Source organism: Geospiza fortis, unplaced genomic scaffold (assembly GCF_000277835.1).
Source record: "Geospiza fortis unplaced genomic scaffold, GeoFor_1.0 scaffold88, whole genome shotgun sequence".
NCBI lineage: Eukaryota > Metazoa > Chordata > Aves > Passeriformes > Thraupidae > Geospiza > Geospiza fortis.
In genome coordinates, this window is record NW_005054434.1 from 25073 (window position 1) to 43357 (window position 18285).

The window sequence follows — 18285 nt, forward strand, 5'->3', positions numbered from 1 at the left end:
AATTTGTTTCAATTGTTTTCCTGCCTGAAGAGTGACAGGAGGATGGTGAACTAATGAAACACATCTTCCCACAGGGAAACTTTCTGTTGGTCCTTTTCCATCCTCCCTGGCAGTGAGTGATCACAGCGTGCCCTAAAGAAAGTGATTCTCTTGAAGTCATTAGTATGCCTTGCAAGCTTTTTGCAGGGAATATAAATGCAGATGCTGCTGTTATTCAGCTAGAGTTTGAAATTAACATTGCTGAAAGTTTTTTTGACAGAACACTTTGCCATCAGGAAATTTAAATCCATTCAAATATTGTTATTCTATGTGCATATTTATATTGCAGTATGTCTAGGAGAAGCCTTCAAACCCAAGTATGTGGATAAACTCAAAACACAGTATTTTGAGGGTTTTTATTTATTTTGAAATTACTTTTCTCCTAGAAATATGCTCTTATAACAGTAATAAAAAGTTGAAACAAATTTAAGTCTGCCTATCCTTGAATGACACATTTCTCTGGGAGCCTGGAGTTTCCCACCCTGCATGGAAAAGACTTTGTAAGATTACAGGTGTTCTGAAACGTGGCCAGCCTTAGCAAAAAGGCTGCTGGGAGAGGGTAGGAACAGGGCACAAGGGCTCATTGCTCATCTGCCCCTTAGGAGGCCACCAGAGCTACCTCTATGGCCCAAAGCAGGGAGGAAAGGTGGCACATCCAGCCTGCACTGCTCTGAAGAAAGGCACAGAACAAGGAAATCCCTGTGTTGTGCCCAGTGCTTTCACAAGGCTGCAAATGCAGGGCTGGGCTTGCACCCAGCAGTCTTTTTAGGAAAAAGTGGCAGCGCTGAAATTACCTCCTCTGGGCAGAGGTAAGTGCTTCTTTGCTGCTTCATTAACTCCAGTTAAATAGAATTTGCAAAGAAGATGCTGCTTTTGGTTTGGGTCTCATCTCTGGCTATCTTGAAAGGATGAATAATGATTTAATGGGACAGATTTTATCTTCCCCTGCTGCATTCACATCATCATAAAGGTTGACTGCCTTTTATTCCCACTTGGCACCCTTATCCTCTCCTGTAACAAACTTATTCACCATGATCTAAAAAGTTTGAGAGATGTATTCCACATTAAACCCTCTGTAAAGTGGTAACTGAAAGAGTGGAAAGCATTTTAAGATTCTCATTACAGACAGCAATGAAACTTTTAGACACTCCTTTCCACATGGATGCAAAGGATTTGTCTTTACATTGGCTCTTAAAACATAAAAGGATCTTTTTAAAACAAAAATAAAAAGTACTGTGGCACTAATTTAGGCATAAAAACTTTCATCTACAGCAAGTGACATGTATAATCAAAAAAAATGGGTGTTTACAAGCTTCTTTTTTTTTTTTTAATGAAAGCATTAAAATCGGGACACGCTCTGATTTTACAACGCTCTCAGAACTGCTTGTGCTGTACTCCCTCGAAATGGGATTTTCAGCAGTGTCATCCAAGCAGATCTGCTGACCACTGTTGGCCCATTAAACATCAGTGCTACAAACACATGGGAGGAAATGAATGCTCCTTTCCATGCACCGCTGAAACCCAGCTCATTCCAAAGATGGAATAAATTGCTGTAGCAATGTTCTAGCACAGGGGTCACATTTGCTGGCTTTAACTACCAATATTTCCAGTCAAAATGCTTATTATTAGAGTAGCAAAAATTACGATTCTGTAAAACACAATTTCATTTCCATTCAGGCAAAAGCTCATTTACAGGCACTCCCTCCTTGCAAGTGCCAGGCAATAGCTGGATGCTACATGGGGAATGGGTTTGTTTACCCACAGAGGATACTGGACTTTCTCCTTACCAAAAAACTGAGAGAACTTTACTGAACACTGAGCTACTCCCTAGCTGCTGGTTGCTTCAGTGTGTGGCATTCACATTCTCTGAACAGAGAGAGACATAATTTTCTCTCTCGGGGTTTTTTCCTGGAGAAGCACAGAGAGAAGAAGAGAAAAACCGTTCTTATCTATGCTTGGTGCTCCTGTTGTTTTTGCACATGTGGAATGTGTTAGGAAGACTGTTTACCTGAAGTGATTTGTCAATTGGATTCTGCTGAGGATTGTGTTGTTTCCTTGGCCAATTGGCTTAAAGCTGTGTCCTGGCTGTCTGGAGACAGTCACAAGTTGTATTCTTTAGTATTCTTTGTAGTATAGTATAGTGTCTCTTTAATAGAGTTGTAATGTAACCGGGGAGCAACTGACAGAACCAGAGGACACAGTCTCAAGCCACATCACGGAAGGGATAGGTTGGATATTAGGAAGAAATTTTTCACTGAAAGAATAACAAAGTACTGGAATGCTCCTCCCAGGGAAGTGGTAGAATCACCATCTCTGGATTTGTTTAAAAAAAGACTGGTGCTATAGTCTAGTTGAGGTGTTGGGGCATAGTTGGACGCGATGATCTGAGGTCTCTTCCAACCTCATCATTCTGTGATTCTGTAACATAATACAGTTTTAATAAAGCAATTGTTCAGCACTCTGAATCAATGGAGTCAGATGCTAATCATTCCCAGAGTTGGGGTCACCTAGTTTTCTGTACCAGTGCACAGGAGATAAATCCAGCTCCTGGCAAGCAGGCTGCCCACAGAGCTGCCTGGGCCATGCCTGGGCTCGGGGCAGCTGTGTCGCTTGAAGCTACACTGTTGGACCAGTATTCCCACGCCTTGTGTCGTGTCCCTTGTCCCTCTCTGAGGCTGGCTGTGCAGGCTGCCCTGCTGCCAGGGGCCCTGGCAGGGCTGGCACTCACGGCTCATGGTGTCCAGGCGCAGCATGCAGCACACGAAGTCGCGGAAGCCAACCCTGCCGGCTCCGTCGCCGTAGCGCAGCATCAGCAGCCGCAGCAGCTGCACGTCCGTGGACAGACCTGCCGGGGCAAAGACACGCTGGGAAGGGATGGAGCAGCTCTGCTGGCCTCCTGCACCCTGCCAACAACACCCTCAGCCCCCTCCCCTGGACAGCTTTTCCCCCACTTCGTGCCCAGGAGTCGGGGTAGGGTAATGGCAAACCAAAGTCGCCTTACTCACTGAGTCCCGTTGTGGCTTAAGTCAGTGAGCTGCAAACACTGAGCTAACTAACCTTGTGTTATCTTGCTTTGCCTTTCTAGCTTTTATTTTCTATAAGAAAGGGTGATTTTCTTTGGCTCATAACTGTAAAAGTCTGAGCGTAGCGTTTCCAATACCACCGGCTCTTTCTGCTAAAGAGGCAGATGCTGCATTGCTGCATGCTCAGGCTATTATGCTGCATAGCATGCCTGGGATTCTTAATTTTTACATTTTCTCTTCTATTAGAAAATGGTGAAGGGTGCATTTCTTTTTTATTAGCTGATTATTCAGTATTTATGTCGCAGTCTGTTTGGATGGAAATCGGTATTCAATTGAATGAACAAAAATTGCTTTTTAGAATGATTCTTTTAGTAGTTAAATAAAACTACCCTAAATGTGCTGGCTATATGAGAGGAATGATTTAAATATATTTTACACTAAAAGCTGATTTGCAAAACAAAAGGGAAATTTTCTGCAGAGAGCTGGACTGATAGCTTTGGTTTAATGCCTTCTCTGAGACTTCAGAAAAGTCTCATTTGCTCACTCCAGGTTTTAGTAGCTCAGCTGGATGTGAAGTAACTTTCCTGCTTTTTCAACCAGCTCTGAACTTTTCAGTTTTAAATGAACTCATCATGGAGCTAAATTAGTTGAAAAAGCAGAAATAAAAGAAATGGCTTCTCCACACCTGTGTAGGGAGAGAGATGGAAGTGGTTTAGTACCACCATTGACAAACTCTGGTTGCATGAGCCTAGCTGGAGGTCTCCAGCAGGAAGCAGGTACATTATGCTGAATAATTAAAGAATGGAAATACATTTGGGCTTAAGATACGTTTCAAATTAAGGTAAACATGATTTTATATTCTTCTCAAATGAGATAAAGATAGTAATTAAAAATTAATCTAATTAATTGTCTTCTTTGAGTCTGGTTTTAAACCACTGTAGCAGTGAGCAATGAATTCTATTTTTAAGCTTTTGAAGACAGTAGGAATTCAATCAAGCTCTCTCCAGAGAGCAGGTTCCAGTAAATATTACTTATGGGATGCTACAGTCAAGTATACACTAGGAAAACACCAAGAATTTGGCCTGGTCAGTCTGGGATACACGTGCTCTGAAATCTGCTCACTTGGCAACATCTCAATCAACCTCATCAACAAAACTGAAGGGTCAGTCCTCTCTGTTCCCAAGACTTTTCAGCTGATTTGTAAGACTACTTCCCAAACCTTTTATCTGCTGGATTCCTCCCTCTGGTTTTTGGCCAAGATATTAATTACTGACTTGATGTTTCCCTATTTATGAAAATTATCTTGAATCATTTGCTGTTGCCAAAGAGGAGTTTGTAAGTACATCAGGCCAACGCTGCTGCATTTCAGGGCAGCACTGCTGTTAATGCAGCTGGCCTGCTTTACTCTGATCCATTATTATTATTGGAAGCATTAGGAAAAGAGTGAAAATTAAGCACACACTGCAGTGTTTTGTTGGGGAAAGCACTGAACACTTCAGGGAACAGCTGGCTAGGAGGTGGATTTAGAGACATTAATACCATTCCCAGAGGTAGCACCAAGCTCCCAAACCCCTTCTGGGGTTCCTGCTCAAAAGCCAGGACAGGGAGCATCCCATTGCCAAGCCAGATTCAAATCCAGATGTCTGGCTCAGAGGGCAGCAAGAATGAGCTTGTAATTTTCTTCCCCACTCAGAACTACTTGTAGTCAAACACGTATTGAATTTGCCACTTAACAAGTGTTTTTTATGCCTTCAAACAGCTGCATTGTTTTGGCTGGCAGGACTTCTCCACGCACAATTTTCCTCCCAGTTTTACACTTTAGCATCTTTCTCACAGAATGGCAACTTCTCCTTTGACATTTGGCGCATCAGTGATCAGTGAGACTGTGATCAGTGCTGATCACCTGTCTGAAAGGTGCAGGTGCAGCTCAGACAGAGCTTTGCCCAGCTCTCAGCAGGGAAAAAAAAAATTATATATGCATCTGGCTTCCAGGGATAGCAATCCTGCACTAGTTTCCTCCTCCTCGGACAGCAATCGTCTGAGCTCCAGAAGCCAAATGGGAGCTTCTCTAGTGCACAATTCAAAGGGGATGGTTGTGTCAGAGATGTGCTTCATGCACAAAGTCTCCTTTGAGACCACTCAGCTGAAATGCTTCACTCGTGTGCACTCACCGAGAGTTGCAGCACTCAGTAGCCAACAGAGGTCAGTGCAAACTAAATAAATGCCTGTCGCTGTGGCTTTCCCTTCTAGACAGTCACTGCCCTGGAGAGGAACTGCAGGAACTGAGGCAAGTGCTGGAATCCACTCTTCCTTTCTCCTTTCCTCCCTGCTGGATGTTCCATCCATGACCTGGAAGCAGCTCTGGCCAGTGCTGCACTTCTCTGCACCTTTCTGCTGGTTCCCCAGCACAGACCTCTCAGCAGAGCTGTGATCTGACTGGCATCTCTGGGAAATCCAGGCCACTTTCTCCCCAAAATCAATCAATCTATCTATCTATCTATCTATCTATCTATCTATCTATCTATCTATCTATCTATCTATCTACCTATCTACCTATCTACCTATCTACCTATCTATCTATCTATCTATCTGTCTATCTGTCTATCTTCCTTATCCTTTCCTTCCTCATCCTTCCCTTCAGCACCCCAGGGAAAGCAAGGGGAGCTCTCAGCCCCTCTGGGTGTACCTGCTGCCTGGATGGCATTCTCCAGTTCAGCAACATCAAGAAATCCAGAACGGTTCCTGTCTTCCTTGAAGAAGATCTCCTAAAGCACAGTGCAAATGCAGATTTCAAGCTCTTACCACCGTTCCCCACATTTACCACTACAACCAGTTCTCCTCCCTTAATAAATACGCTGCAAAGAAGTCCAGCAGGTGAGATGGGGTGGCTGTGACATGGGAGACCCATTTTCAGAAGGCTCTGACAGAATGTTACTGTGTAAGAAATCCCACAGTTTGAGGTGGGCAGAAGCCTTTTTGCTTTCCCAACACACCCCAGCACATTTGAGGCGCTGTCAGTGGGAAGAGCACCCCTATCTAGATGGGCAGCTAGGTGGTCTCAGAGCATCTCAAGATGGAACAAATTGGACTCCACCCAGTTTGAGGGTGAGTTTTGAGGAAAACCTGAAAACCTGAGTCTTGAGGAATCCCTCCTGTCCTGCACCAAGGCTGAGGGAGAAGCACCTGACACAGAGAGGCTGCCATGCACGCCCTCAAGAATTTAGGTGGGACCCTAAATACCATGTCACTGCTTCCAGTGCCTGTCCTGGAGCAGAAACATTTCTCCCAGACAAGCCTTTATCAGATCCTACACATTTCCACTAGAAACTGCAGAAATGAGGAAATGACATTTTCTCAGATGACTCCGTTCAAGAAGTCATTTCAAAAGAAAAAAAAAATTGCCAGTGGTGGCACAGACATGGAGATTTCCATCAGATTCTGAGCCTAATTGGCCTTGCTACCTTTTTCCCTCTGTGCTGGAAAAGCCTGGGTTGCTCATTTGGAGCACTTGACACACACCACTGCCTCCCTGGCGTGAGAGGAGAAACTCTGACCCGCTAAGCAAAGCAAGCAGCCTCTGCAAGGCTTCTCCCCTTAGCAAACAACCCCTGCAAGGCTTCTCCCCTTGGCAAACAACCCCTGCAAGGCTTCTCCCCTTAGCAAACAACCCCTGCAAGGCTTCTCCCCTTAGCAAACAACCCTTGCAAGGCTTCTCCCCACAGCGCTCCGAGAGCACCGAGCATCTGCTCCCCGCTGCTGGAGAGCCCCCGGGTACAGAATCCACAGCATCCCAGGAGAGAGCCACCCCCTCCCCTGTACCCTGTACTTAGTGAGACTTCGCCAGAGGCTCCCGAACTCCTGCAGGGTGAGTCTCCCGTTGGAGTTGAGCTGTGCATTTAGTTAAGGGTCGAGTGCTTAATGAGAGCTGAACCCGGCTGGCTTGGTTGCTGCCTGCACGGAGCTGATCGCATAAGATGCAGCCTCTTCTGTGGGTCACGTCGTGCTGAGAAAAGCCAGGGTTTTCCTGCTCTCAGTGGTGTTTAAATCCAGCTTCTTTGTCACACTGCACAGCTGCTCATGCCTGTGCTCACAAACCACAAAAGGTTTCTATTTATAAGGTGCCTTTAACCATAGGGTGACATTTAGCCCCGGAGCACGGACACCCCTGTGAATGAACGTGGCCCCATGGCCCTGCCTCTGCACAGGATCTGCTCTGCCTGCATCCTCCAGGAGAACAGGCCCTGAGGAGCCAAGAGCATGAGGAGATGATCCCAAACCTCCATTCCCCACCCAGGAGTCCTGGGCAGACACACAGCACCCGCCCCTGTGCGGGATGGTGAAACCTCCCCGAAAGCAAAACTCGTCACCAGTGAAATGCAAGCAGACAAATGCTGCTGTCGTGGAACCTGAGTGAAAAAAGCTGATCCTGGCTTTGCAGGCCAGGATAGGTCACACTGTACATGGGTTATCTGCAGGCCAGAGAATTAAAAATCCATCCTGAATTACAGCAGAGCAGAGGCTTTGTCAGCTCTTTGCACGTGCCATGCATTCACAGTGCCCACTTATCCCAGGACAGGCTTTGCAGAGGAGGAAAAGTCTCCTTCAGTGGCTCGATGCTGAAAGCTGGAAAGAGAGAGGGACTTCTGGTCATTTTAATTCATTCTCTGGCAGTTTTTAAAGGTCTGAAAATGTCTCAAAGCTTTTTCGAGTCATGGAGGAAAAGAGACAATGAGCAAGCAAAGGAGAAGAAACACAGGAGGGAGATGTATGTCTCCATCAAGGAGCCCTCTTGTTCTACAATGGCCAGAAATGTGTTTCTTGTGTTGTCTTGTTAGCAGTAAAAGGACTGAGTCACTCAGCTAAATAGGAAAGATACACTGGAAATCCACTCTGGGATGGCCTGTGCCGGTGCCTGGGTTTAAGCAGTGACAGCGTCTCTGCCCCTGACACCAGCCCTGCTGGCAGCCTGCTGAAGTGCCACCCCAGGCTGTGCAAGCACCACAGAACAGCTGAGCTATGCCTAAACTCTGCCCTGCCTCCTTGTCTCAGCTCTGCCTGAGACCCCCACCCAAGGGTGAAGCTTAGCCGAGCCCCAGAGAGGGCAAAATGAGAGCAGAGAGTTGGCTGGCAGCAGAAGGCTGATCCTCACCTTGCAGCAGACACAGCAGAGCCAGGGCATGCACAGCAAAGTCCTGCATGCACTCTGGGACAGTTATTTATTGGGGATTTGGGCTAATATTTACTTGCAGGTTCTCACACTGGGATGCTCAGCCCAGCCATAACTCAAGGCAAGGATGGGCAGCACCAGGGAAGTTTATTGCTTCTGCTGAAAGGATACATCCATCAGAGCTAAAATGCCTCTGCATGAATCAAAGCTGAATCTCCCTCCCAGGCTGGTCATTTCATCTGCAAGGATTGACAAAACAGAAGGAATTAGCAAGAGCAAGGGCTGTGACAGGCATCAGGACACCGTTCTGAGGCAAGGAGGACACCAGGCTGAAGGCTCACACAGCTGCAAAGCCCCAGCTCTGGTTCAGGGTCTCACACAGCAGCAGGGGCTCTGTGCCAGGCTGAGGGAACCTGCACATCTCAGACACCTCTACCTTCCCCAGGGACAGGTGCCCTGTGTGGGCTCGCCCTGCCCACAGATGGAAACACTTCCCTCCTGACATAAGGGATGTTGAAGATTGCATGCAAGATGTTTTCCATTCCCATCTGGATGGCAGATTATCTTTTGTCAAGTGGGCAGTTTGCCTTATCTCTCTCTCTGAGTGACCACATTCACACCTCCTTCGGGAGGGGACATTACTGATAACAGACTATTGAATATCAGTGCATGGCTGATAAGAACTATAACATCCCATTGGGAGATGTGAGCCCAGAGGGAGGAGCCAAGCATTCCTACCCGGATATAACCTGAGGTTTTATGAGACACCAGAGCAGTTTTCTCCACTGGATTCCCCAGAGGAACTGCAGCTGTCTCTTCTTCCACTGGATCTTCAGAGGAAGAATACATCCTTCTCTACAGATTCCCCTTGCTCCAGCAGAACCACACCTGACACTTCAGGAGGGCTGCAGCCACATTTCCAATGGGACTGCTACCAACACCCTGACCCACAGGGTGTCAGGTTGGGTTCTGACTCTGTCAGTGCTGTTCTACTGTACTGCATCGTTTATTTTATCCTTTTGGTTTTTTTCCTTTCCCTATTAAAGAACTGTTATTTCCTGCTCCCATGTTTTTGCCTGAGAGCCCCTTAATTTAAAATTTATAGCAGTTCAGAGGGGTGGGGAGGGTTTACATTCTCCATTTCAGGGGAGGCTCCTGCCTTCCTTAGCAGACTCCTGTCTTTCCAAACCAAGACAAGGGAAATGGCAGTGACAAGAAAGGCCACTGGTGCTGATTTAGTGTCCTAAGAGCACTTTGAGCCTGGCTGAGCACATGGCTGAGCTGGGTGCAGCCCCCCAGCTGTGCCCCTCTCATGCTCTCATCCCACAGTGCAGGAAGCCACAAAGAGGATTGTTTAAGGACCATCGGGACACCATTAAATCCTGTGACTAATTGACTCTTGTCCAAGGATAGGGAAGCACCAAAAGCATTAGTTGGGCTGCAAAAGCTTTACCTTGGGAGATCACTTCATTAAGGAGTTGTTGCAGCTGCGAGGCATCGATAGTCGAGCCCTGATGCAAAATAAAGCACAAAGAGAGGTCTGTGAGCATAAAGTTTTCTCCTGTGTCACTTTTGCCCAAACCTTTTTTTTTTTTCTCAGGCACTGTGACAACCAAGAACCTCTGTTTATATCTATCAAAGGAGCAGCAGCATCCTCTCTGGGGCACGACCAGGCTCTCCGTGCTGCGCTTCCATCCCCGCGGGGTTTGCTCTGCAGGGATGGGGAGCTGTGGATGGGCAGCACAGCAGGCACTGTGTGGGTGGGCTGGCAGCACAGGCAGTGCTGCCCATCAGCCACCCCAGCCACCCCCAGGGCAGCCCTGCTCGTTTTCACCTTCACGCATTGATGTAACCATTAACTGCCAGAGGTTCATCGTGCACAGACTTTTGACAGCGATTTTTTTTTCCTCTTGACTAAGTCAAGGAGTTCTTTATAACAGTTTATTAAACCATTAAAAGCATCTCCTGTGAACACAGAGCTTGGCTCTGAAAGAGCAGGAATCAATTACTCAAACGCTGACTGATGTCTGGTTTCCAAGTGCTGAGAAGGCAAATGGAAAATGATGCTGATGAGAGGGGGGGGGACTACCCAAGGCTTTCTAATTGCTTTCAGCAAATTAACAAACAAAAGCAAAAAAAAAAAAAAAAGTACACATGCAAGCCCATCACCAGCTCAACTATAAATCTCCAATATTCCACTGATATATGGCACTAGACAATCTATCCCAGCTCAATGTCCCATTTTTCTGGGGGTTTTGGCAGGTCAATCAATACCATTTTCAGGGTATCCACTTGAGGATGGAGCTACATTTCCAAAAAAAAAAAAAATTCTAAATGGATTTGTATCAACATCATAGATCAGTTTTTCTGCAAGTCCAGATGGGTTTTTTTTTGTCTTTTTTTTTCCAACAATATGTTTTAGAGAGGGTACCTGCTTAGCGTGTCTTAGGAAAAGAGCCTTATAGGAGCTGCCCTGGTTCTGTCTTGGTACATCCTGCATCGAAAACAAAGAGCAGACATAAATAATTCAGCTACAAAACAACTGGAGGCAAAAGTCTGCAGATCCAAACAGCACTTTAGAGGGGCAGGGAATGTGCAGCACAGGCTGCAGTTTTCATATCCCCCAAAATTAAGTGGATAAGAGTGAGCAACTGCTACTGCAATGAAGGAAGAAGCGTATTTTGGGTGTTAGCAGCTAGTACAACCAGGGAGGAACAGTTCAGGGATTAAGGAAGAAGACAGAACACATCTAGGATGGAATTTAGAGGGTCAATACATGAGCCTGATCCTTATTGGTGGACCTTGGTTGGGATCACTGCTCAGGGCATGGGAAGATTCATGTGAACAAGAAAACAGAGCAGAAAAGCTGGCTTTTCCTTTCTCTTGTACCTTCTCAGTCCCAAGACAAGCTTGGACTATACCTGAGCAATCGCAATTCAATGGTTAAGTGGTTTTTTTTTGGCCAACCTTCCAGTGAAAAATCCACCAGGCACTAAGGGGAATTATCCTTAACGTTATGAAGTCTTCAGAAAAAAATCTAAGCCCAAGATCCAATGCCTTCGTCTCTGTGTGAGATACTTCACACCAAAGAAGCCCAAACACCTGAACAGGAGCAGAAACTGTGGGTACCACAATCCCTCAAAGTCAGAACTCTGGCTAAGGACAACAGCCAGGTAAACTGACAGCTCCTCAGTGGGAAGAGATAAAAAGTCACCATTTACACCACCCCTCTAATGGGGCCTAATTGTGTGCTGGAAAATGAATCACAAGGAAGGGACTCTGCTTTCTGCTCTCCTTCACACCTCTGGCTTCCAAGATCTGTGTCTCTGCAGGTTGTAAACAGCAGCCTCTCGGTGGCAGGGCTTTGCTGGTGGGACCAGCCCTGGCAATGTGCACAGCTCACAGCAAGAAGCCAAAAAACCCACGGGGGCTGGGCTGGAGAGGACAAGATGGGGGTTGGACTAGAGATGCAGCCAGTTTCAAAGTGTGGTTTGCTTTATGTCTCTGTCTCTGAAGATATCCTGATGAAAAGCAGCAGAAATCTGATTTGAGTCTCATCTCTATGGACTCCTGTGCTTTATAGGGCACAAGCACTTAAAGGGAATCATTCCCATGGGGAAGGCATGTCCAATCCCACTCTTAGGAATTATATTTCCCTCTCTCCCCCCCATAGATATATACCCATTTTACAGACATTGGAAGAAATGAGAATCTTTTAAGCATTCTCTCCCCTGCTCTATATTTGGTTTGTCAAAGATGGTGAGGTGAAAAGGACAGCTGGACAGACTGACAAAGGGACTGTATAAGACCTGTTTCCTCAAAAATCAGGCTCTGAAACAGACACATGAGAAGAGGAAGGGCTTTGCTGTCCCTCCCATCTCTCCAGAGAGGTGTCCTGCCCTCCCAGCAAGGCTGCAGGGTGCCAAACAATGGGACAGTGGTGGGTGGTAGAGGGAGAAAAGAGCAGATGAAGAGGAGTCAGTAGAAGTGACCAAATGATCACCACCAGGACCTGCACCAGTTTCCAGACTCTTACCATGGGCAGCCCTGGGCTGGTCAGGGAGCTCGAGTTCCTAGAAAAGAGTTCCAAGAATCAAACTGGGAGAAAAGAGCCCTTTCCAGAGCGCTGATTTGCAGCTGTGGAGGAAGGCAGGCACCACCAGCAGCCCTCACCCAGCCCACAGCCCCACAGGATGCTCAGCACCCATGGCCCAGCTCAGACAAGGCTGCTGCACCGCTCCTGCGTCTCTCTGTGCACACAGGGCTGAGTGTCCAGCACAGAAAGGCAGTTTGTCTCACCCTGAGCATGCCAGGGCTGACTCAGCACACAGAACACAGGGCTGCCCTGCCCTGAGCCACTGAAATCTTTCACCTCCTCTCTCTTTGCTCAGCTGGACAGTCAGGAATAAAAACAGCATCTGGGCTATTAAAAGGCAACATCTAAATGTCTGCAGCCTGCCTGAAACTGGGCCAGGGTCACCCTTGCTAAGACATCACATTCAGTACCTGAGTTTTGCTTTCGGTAGAGAAATTAGACAAGCCAGGTTCTATTTTTATAATATCTGTAGAGGTGCGTGCTGCAAAGAGCCACTGGAAGGTCATCTCCACACCTGGCTGAGCTCAGGAAGGTCTGTGAGGGTCACAGGCTCTCCTGCAAAGCTCACTTCCAGGGCTGAGCTGTCTCACACATGACTCACTCTGCTGAAGGCAGTCCAGCCCAGAGCACACACTCCTTGTGTTTGCTCCCATAACTCAGGAGCTGCCTCAGTTGGTTCTGGGCTGTTTCTGCCAGGGACCAAAGCCTGGAAAGCAATCTCATTATTAAGATATGGGCCAGTGAGGTCAGAGCTGCAATCACATCCACTCTGAAGCTTGCTGAGGGGAAGGCACTGCACAGTGATGCTTGCAGGTCGTTTGGTGAGGCTGAGTGCTGAGACTCAGAGCTTGCTCACCTGGAGTAAACCACACCCAAATATAACACAATACCACATTCAGGTGGCAATGTGAGCGTGTGTGTGGTAATAGCTGCCTTTGCATCAACTCAGACACCATTTTTCCACTAAACTTATCTTCAAGGCTGCTCTCATGCCCCCAGGGAGCTCTGCCTGTCTGTGAGGTGGCTGAGTGAAGGGATCAAGGCCTTTCACTGCTCTTGGCTTCTCCAGGTCCCACTCTGAGCAGAAAGGGACCTGATCCATCTGGCATCCAGCCAGCAGAATGCAAGAAAATACCAAACAGCTGCTAAGAATTAGGGAAAACAAGCTCCCCATCCTCTTTTCAGCAAAGAGAAATGTCCCCACAATCAGGGGTAGAGGACACATCTCACAATTATTGCTCTCTTTGTAGCAAAGCTGGGACCCTTTGCAGGGTGGCTGCAGATGAGCTCCTGCCCTGCCCTGCAGTGGGCACCCTTGTGCAGCTGAGTGCACGCCTGATCCCACTCACCAGGGGCTTCACCCTCCTCTGTGCCTTCCCCACCCTCCAAGGACACACCAAAAGCAAATTGCCACATCAGGTATCTTGACAGCAAAGAGTTAATTCCTGGCACACTCTGGCTCTGGGGCCTTTAAGGAGTGTGTATCATCTTACTCATGGTAGTCCTGGTTCTTTATGAAAATCCGTAGGAGAAATTGGAATTCCTGGTCCTCTGCTGCAGCAGGAACCACGGCGTAGGTTCCTGGGCTCAGGATCAGGTAGCTGGTCACATCTCGAGCCTTGAGAAAGGTTTGCTTCAGAACTCTGGAGTTCTCCTGAAAGAAAAAAATACAGCTGGCTACCTTCCTGTTGGGAACCAGAGTAAATCAGGCAGCACACTCACACAGCCTGCCATCCCCACACCTCTCTGAATCTGCATCCACCACGCCTCGACCTCCCCCGTGGCCTGTAAACCCAACCAGGGGACAGGTTTTCTCAAGGACATATCAGAGTTGGTCAAAGGTGGAGAAAGTGAAAGAAACAGAAGCCAAAATGAGCTTAAGGAGATTTGAAGAGGACTTCAATTAACATTAAGCAGAGCTCATGAAGGAATCAAGGATGAGTGCTATTACTAAAAAATTCCCTGAGATCTTCTTTGACTCAAAGAGGTCAGAGAGCCCTCTAAGCATGTCACCCAGATGACAATGCTTCAAGAATCCCAATCCAAACGAGCAAGTGTCACAAGAAAACTGAGTATTCTGATCTTTCATCTGTTATTCCAGTATTTTTTTTTGCTGAGATGAAACAAATATAATGCAACAGCTATTACTATGATGACATGTAAAGATAGCATAATAAAAAACCCTTCCTTAACATATTCCCCAAAATATATCAGCGTGTATAAATTCCATTTAGAATGGTTATACAGCGTGGCAGAGTTATTTATGAGCCATGCCTTTGGGAGACAATAACATAAAACTGCTATTTTGGAAGGGAAAAAAAAAAAAAGAGGATGACTAGTGTTACAGAGGGCTGGGAGGTACACAGACTGCCAAGTATTATGGGTCAGATTTGGAGCAGATAGAAATGGGCAGTGCTGCAAAGAAATAAATGGTGTAATACTTTTTCCTCCCCACTTTTGAGCCTTATTCCACATTCCTTCTGGTAAAAAGCAGAAGCAGATTAATATCTCAGTGGAATCAAAACTGGTGTGAGATAAGAATCAGCCTCTATACATTTCTCAGCTCTATCACACCACATTAAACTTCCCTCACAGCCATGTATTAGTGTTCCACGTCTATATTTAATCAAAGGCTTCCTAGAGCTATCAGATACGTCCATTCTGCTTTGCATCCTTGCCTGCACTGCATTCTCCTCTCATCCTGCCAGGGGATAATGCTCCTTTTACTTCACAGCAACAATTTGATGCATTGCAAAAGGTACCGAACAGCGGATGTGTGGCATTCACATTCTCTGAAAAAATCCCTTTGCCCAGGACTTTTCTCCTAGGAAGCTGAGAGGCCTCAGAGAAAAGGAAAGCAAATTTTATCTCATTTGCTTCTCCTGTGTTGTGCTCACATGTGGAATGTGTTTGGAGATTGTTTACCCACAGGTGATTGTTTCATTGGATTCTGCTGTGAGTTGTTTTCACTCATTGGCCAATTAAGGCCAAGCTGTGTTGGGACTCTGGAAAGAGTCACAAGTTTTCATTATTATCTCTTTAGCATTCAGTATCTTTTCTGTATTCTTTATTATAGTATAGTATTTCTTAATATAATATAGTATCATAAAATAATAAATTAGCCTTCTGAGAACATGGAGTCAGGTGCACCATTCCTGCCTTTGTCGGGGCATTCCCTGCAAATACAATATGGATGATGCTGCTAATGAATCACAGCAAAGAAAGCAGATCTGGGAGGAAGAGTCAAGCCACATGAATCTTGCCAATTGCACTCCCCTTGTGCAAAGAAACCCCTTGTAAATTTTCACCCCAGGGTGTTCTGATTGCTCTCAGGCACGGAGGCTGAACACTGGGAAATAAACTGAGGGAATGGCACTCACACCCAGTCTGGTTTTAGCTCCTGGGCTTGGCTTTTGCTGCTACCAGGACAGGACACCAGGCTGGCTGTGAGGAGCTGGTAGGGCAGCTCCCATATTAAAACACTTTGTGTGTGTCCATGAGGGAATGTTTTCTGTATAATCCTCTGTACAAATGTGCACCAATATCATTAGATTGATAAAAGCCATGATGTGTTGTATTTTTGGGGACCCCTGACAAAGGGAGGAATGATGAATCTGACTCCATGTTCTTAGAAGGCTAATTTATTATTTTATGATCTATATTATATTAGAGAATGCTATACTAAAACTATACTAAATAATAGAGAAAGGATACAGACAGAAGGCTAAAAGATAATAATGAAAACTCATGACTCCTTCCAGAGTCCTGACACAGCCTGACGGTGATTGGTCATTAAGTAAAAACAATTCACATGAAACAATCACCTGCGGATAAACAATCTCCAACCACATTCCAAAGCAGCAAAACACAGGAGAAGCAAATGAGATAATATTGTTTTCCTTTTCCTCTGAGGCTTCTCAGCTTCCCAGGAGAAGAATCCTGGGCAAGGGGATTTTTCAGAAAATATGATGGTGACAATGGTGTGGCAGAGCAGCCTAACTGCTCCCTTGCCCTCGCTGCCCAGTGCTCCACAGTAATCCTGGTGCCTCCAGAAATGCTCTGCTCTGCCCTGCAGCTCCTGTGCAGGAGGTCACTCATAAGGCCAGAACCCCAAGTGACCTGAGCCCAAAGGCAGCCTGAGGTGAGCCACGGGCTGGCAGCCCACAGAGGCCATGTCATCTACACTTGACAAACTCATGGAGGTTCATCCACCCTTGATCCACCTCATACCAAGAGAGAAAAAACACACCTGAGCATCAGCTGGAGGGGAAGAAAAATTTTATATGTAAAGCAAGAATAGAGAAAATCCATCTCCTAGTCTGCCTCCCGATTAAACAATCCCTTTTTTTGAGGGAACCAAGACCTATATCATCACCTCCCAGTGAAGGTCACGCCTGTTAAAATGGGTAACTAACCAAGGTGGACGTGCATCGGGCAAGAGCAGAGACCTCCATGGCTGGTGACTTTTGGGCATGCTGGAAGGAGCAATTCCCCTTTCACCAGGAGCAGCAGCTCTTTCTGAGTGGCACAGCTGGCCCAATGGAGTGCTGCAAGGCTTGATACCTGCACAGGACAGAGGATATCCTCCCACAGGGAGAGTGAGCTCCACTTGCTGGAGGGATGCCCTTTTAATGACATCTTTTATTTCTCAGACACACTTTCTTTTATGAGCTACAAAGCCATGCTCTCCCTTTATGAGGAGCTGTTAAACTTATGGCACCAATTATTTAAAGTCTGGGACTAGGGCAAACCTCTCCAGTAATGAGGAGAATGAGGAGAAATTAGGGTTGTAGCAATCCCTGCTTCCTTTTTAGGCTTTGGGTTTGGAACAATAGCCTCCTACAGTCATCAGCCAACAAGAAAAATACTTTGGGAAGGGTTAGCATCCATCCACACTAGCAACTGTGCTTTCAGTAAGGCTGGTAATGCTCTGAAAACATTGAAAAGGCTTGAAAGGAGCTTGAAAAGGCACCTCTCTGGACAGTCACCAAGAAAAAAGCCCAGAGAAATTGTAGTGGATGTCCCAGGGGTCTGAGTGGATTTCCTCTACACTGGTCTCGAGCAAAGGCTCTCATGTGTTTTGTAAATGTTTCTACACAGCTTTTCAGATAGAAAACAGCAGGGTGAGTGAGAAGGGCCCACTTTGGGGAGCAAGAGACAATCTGCTTCCCTGCTGTGCCTGCAGTGCTGCTCGAGGCTGTGGCCAGTGCTGGCTGTCATGCCCTGTGCCCAGCCAGCACGGCATGCCACCAGTGCTGCTGGTACAGAGGATATTGCCCTGGCACATCTCCTAACCCAGGCGCTCCCTCAGCTTCCCAGGGCTATTCTGGGATGCTACAGAACTAAAAGTGCCACCTTTTCCTTAAGACATGTATAAAAGAAAGCCTGCTTGACTCTATTTTTACTCTGAGTCTTCTACAATAGAAGGCACCCAGAAATTTACACCACATACTGACTTTGTAACAGGCCAAAAGGCAATTCAGTCTTGCATTCCCACACACAGGTAAAATAAACCACACAGAGAACAACAGTGCCCACATGATAGCTGACTGTGCTTACCGTGGTGATGAAAAAGCCAATCCTCAGGTTTTTTTCATCCTGCATGTGCTCAGCGTGTTTTTGCATGAGGGAAATTGCTACATTACAGGTTTTTGGGTTGTGATCTAGCACTCTGAAGAAATACTGAGGGTTTGTTGAAGCTGCACCTGCTGAGAAAGTGTTAATAGGTTAGCAGTAGGCTCAGGGATGTTCCAGCAGGAGCCTGTTGTATAAGATCCTGCTTGTGTCGACCCAGAGGAGCAGTCACTGCTCCAAGATCCTTTCGTTACAACAGAGCCCTACAGTCTCCACACTAGCACTGGAATTTGAGGCATCTGGAGGTAAACTAATTGCACATTCATCATTTTAGAAACCTCTGGCAAAGTCACGGAAGTCGTGCGGATTTCTCAACCCCCCTACAT

The 18285-nt window shown here is 46.5% G+C and overlaps 1 protein-coding gene across 1 annotated transcript in view; it reads right to left on the reverse strand.

The window, feature by feature from the left end:
• The window catches only part of LOC106631952 (calpain-13-like), a 51046-nt gene that overhangs the window by 4313 nt on the left and 28448 nt on the right, over nucleotides 1–18285 (reverse strand). The window contains exons 11-19 of the mRNA XM_031061948.1: nucleotides 17885–18030; nucleotides 13819–13979; nucleotides 12266–12302; nucleotides 10661–10723; nucleotides 9683–9740; nucleotides 8401–8468; nucleotides 6882–6950; nucleotides 5749–5827; nucleotides 2768–2884 (exon numbers count right to left, since the gene is read on the reverse strand). Coding sequence (XP_030917808.1) covers nucleotides 2768–2884; nucleotides 5749–5827; nucleotides 6882–6950; nucleotides 8401–8468; nucleotides 9683–9740; nucleotides 10661–10723; nucleotides 12266–12302; nucleotides 13819–13979; nucleotides 17885–18030 — 798 coding nt within the window. The remainder of the gene's footprint in view (nucleotides 1–2767; nucleotides 2885–5748; nucleotides 5828–6881; nucleotides 6951–8400; nucleotides 8469–9682; nucleotides 9741–10660; nucleotides 10724–12265; nucleotides 12303–13818; nucleotides 13980–17884; nucleotides 18031–18285) is intronic.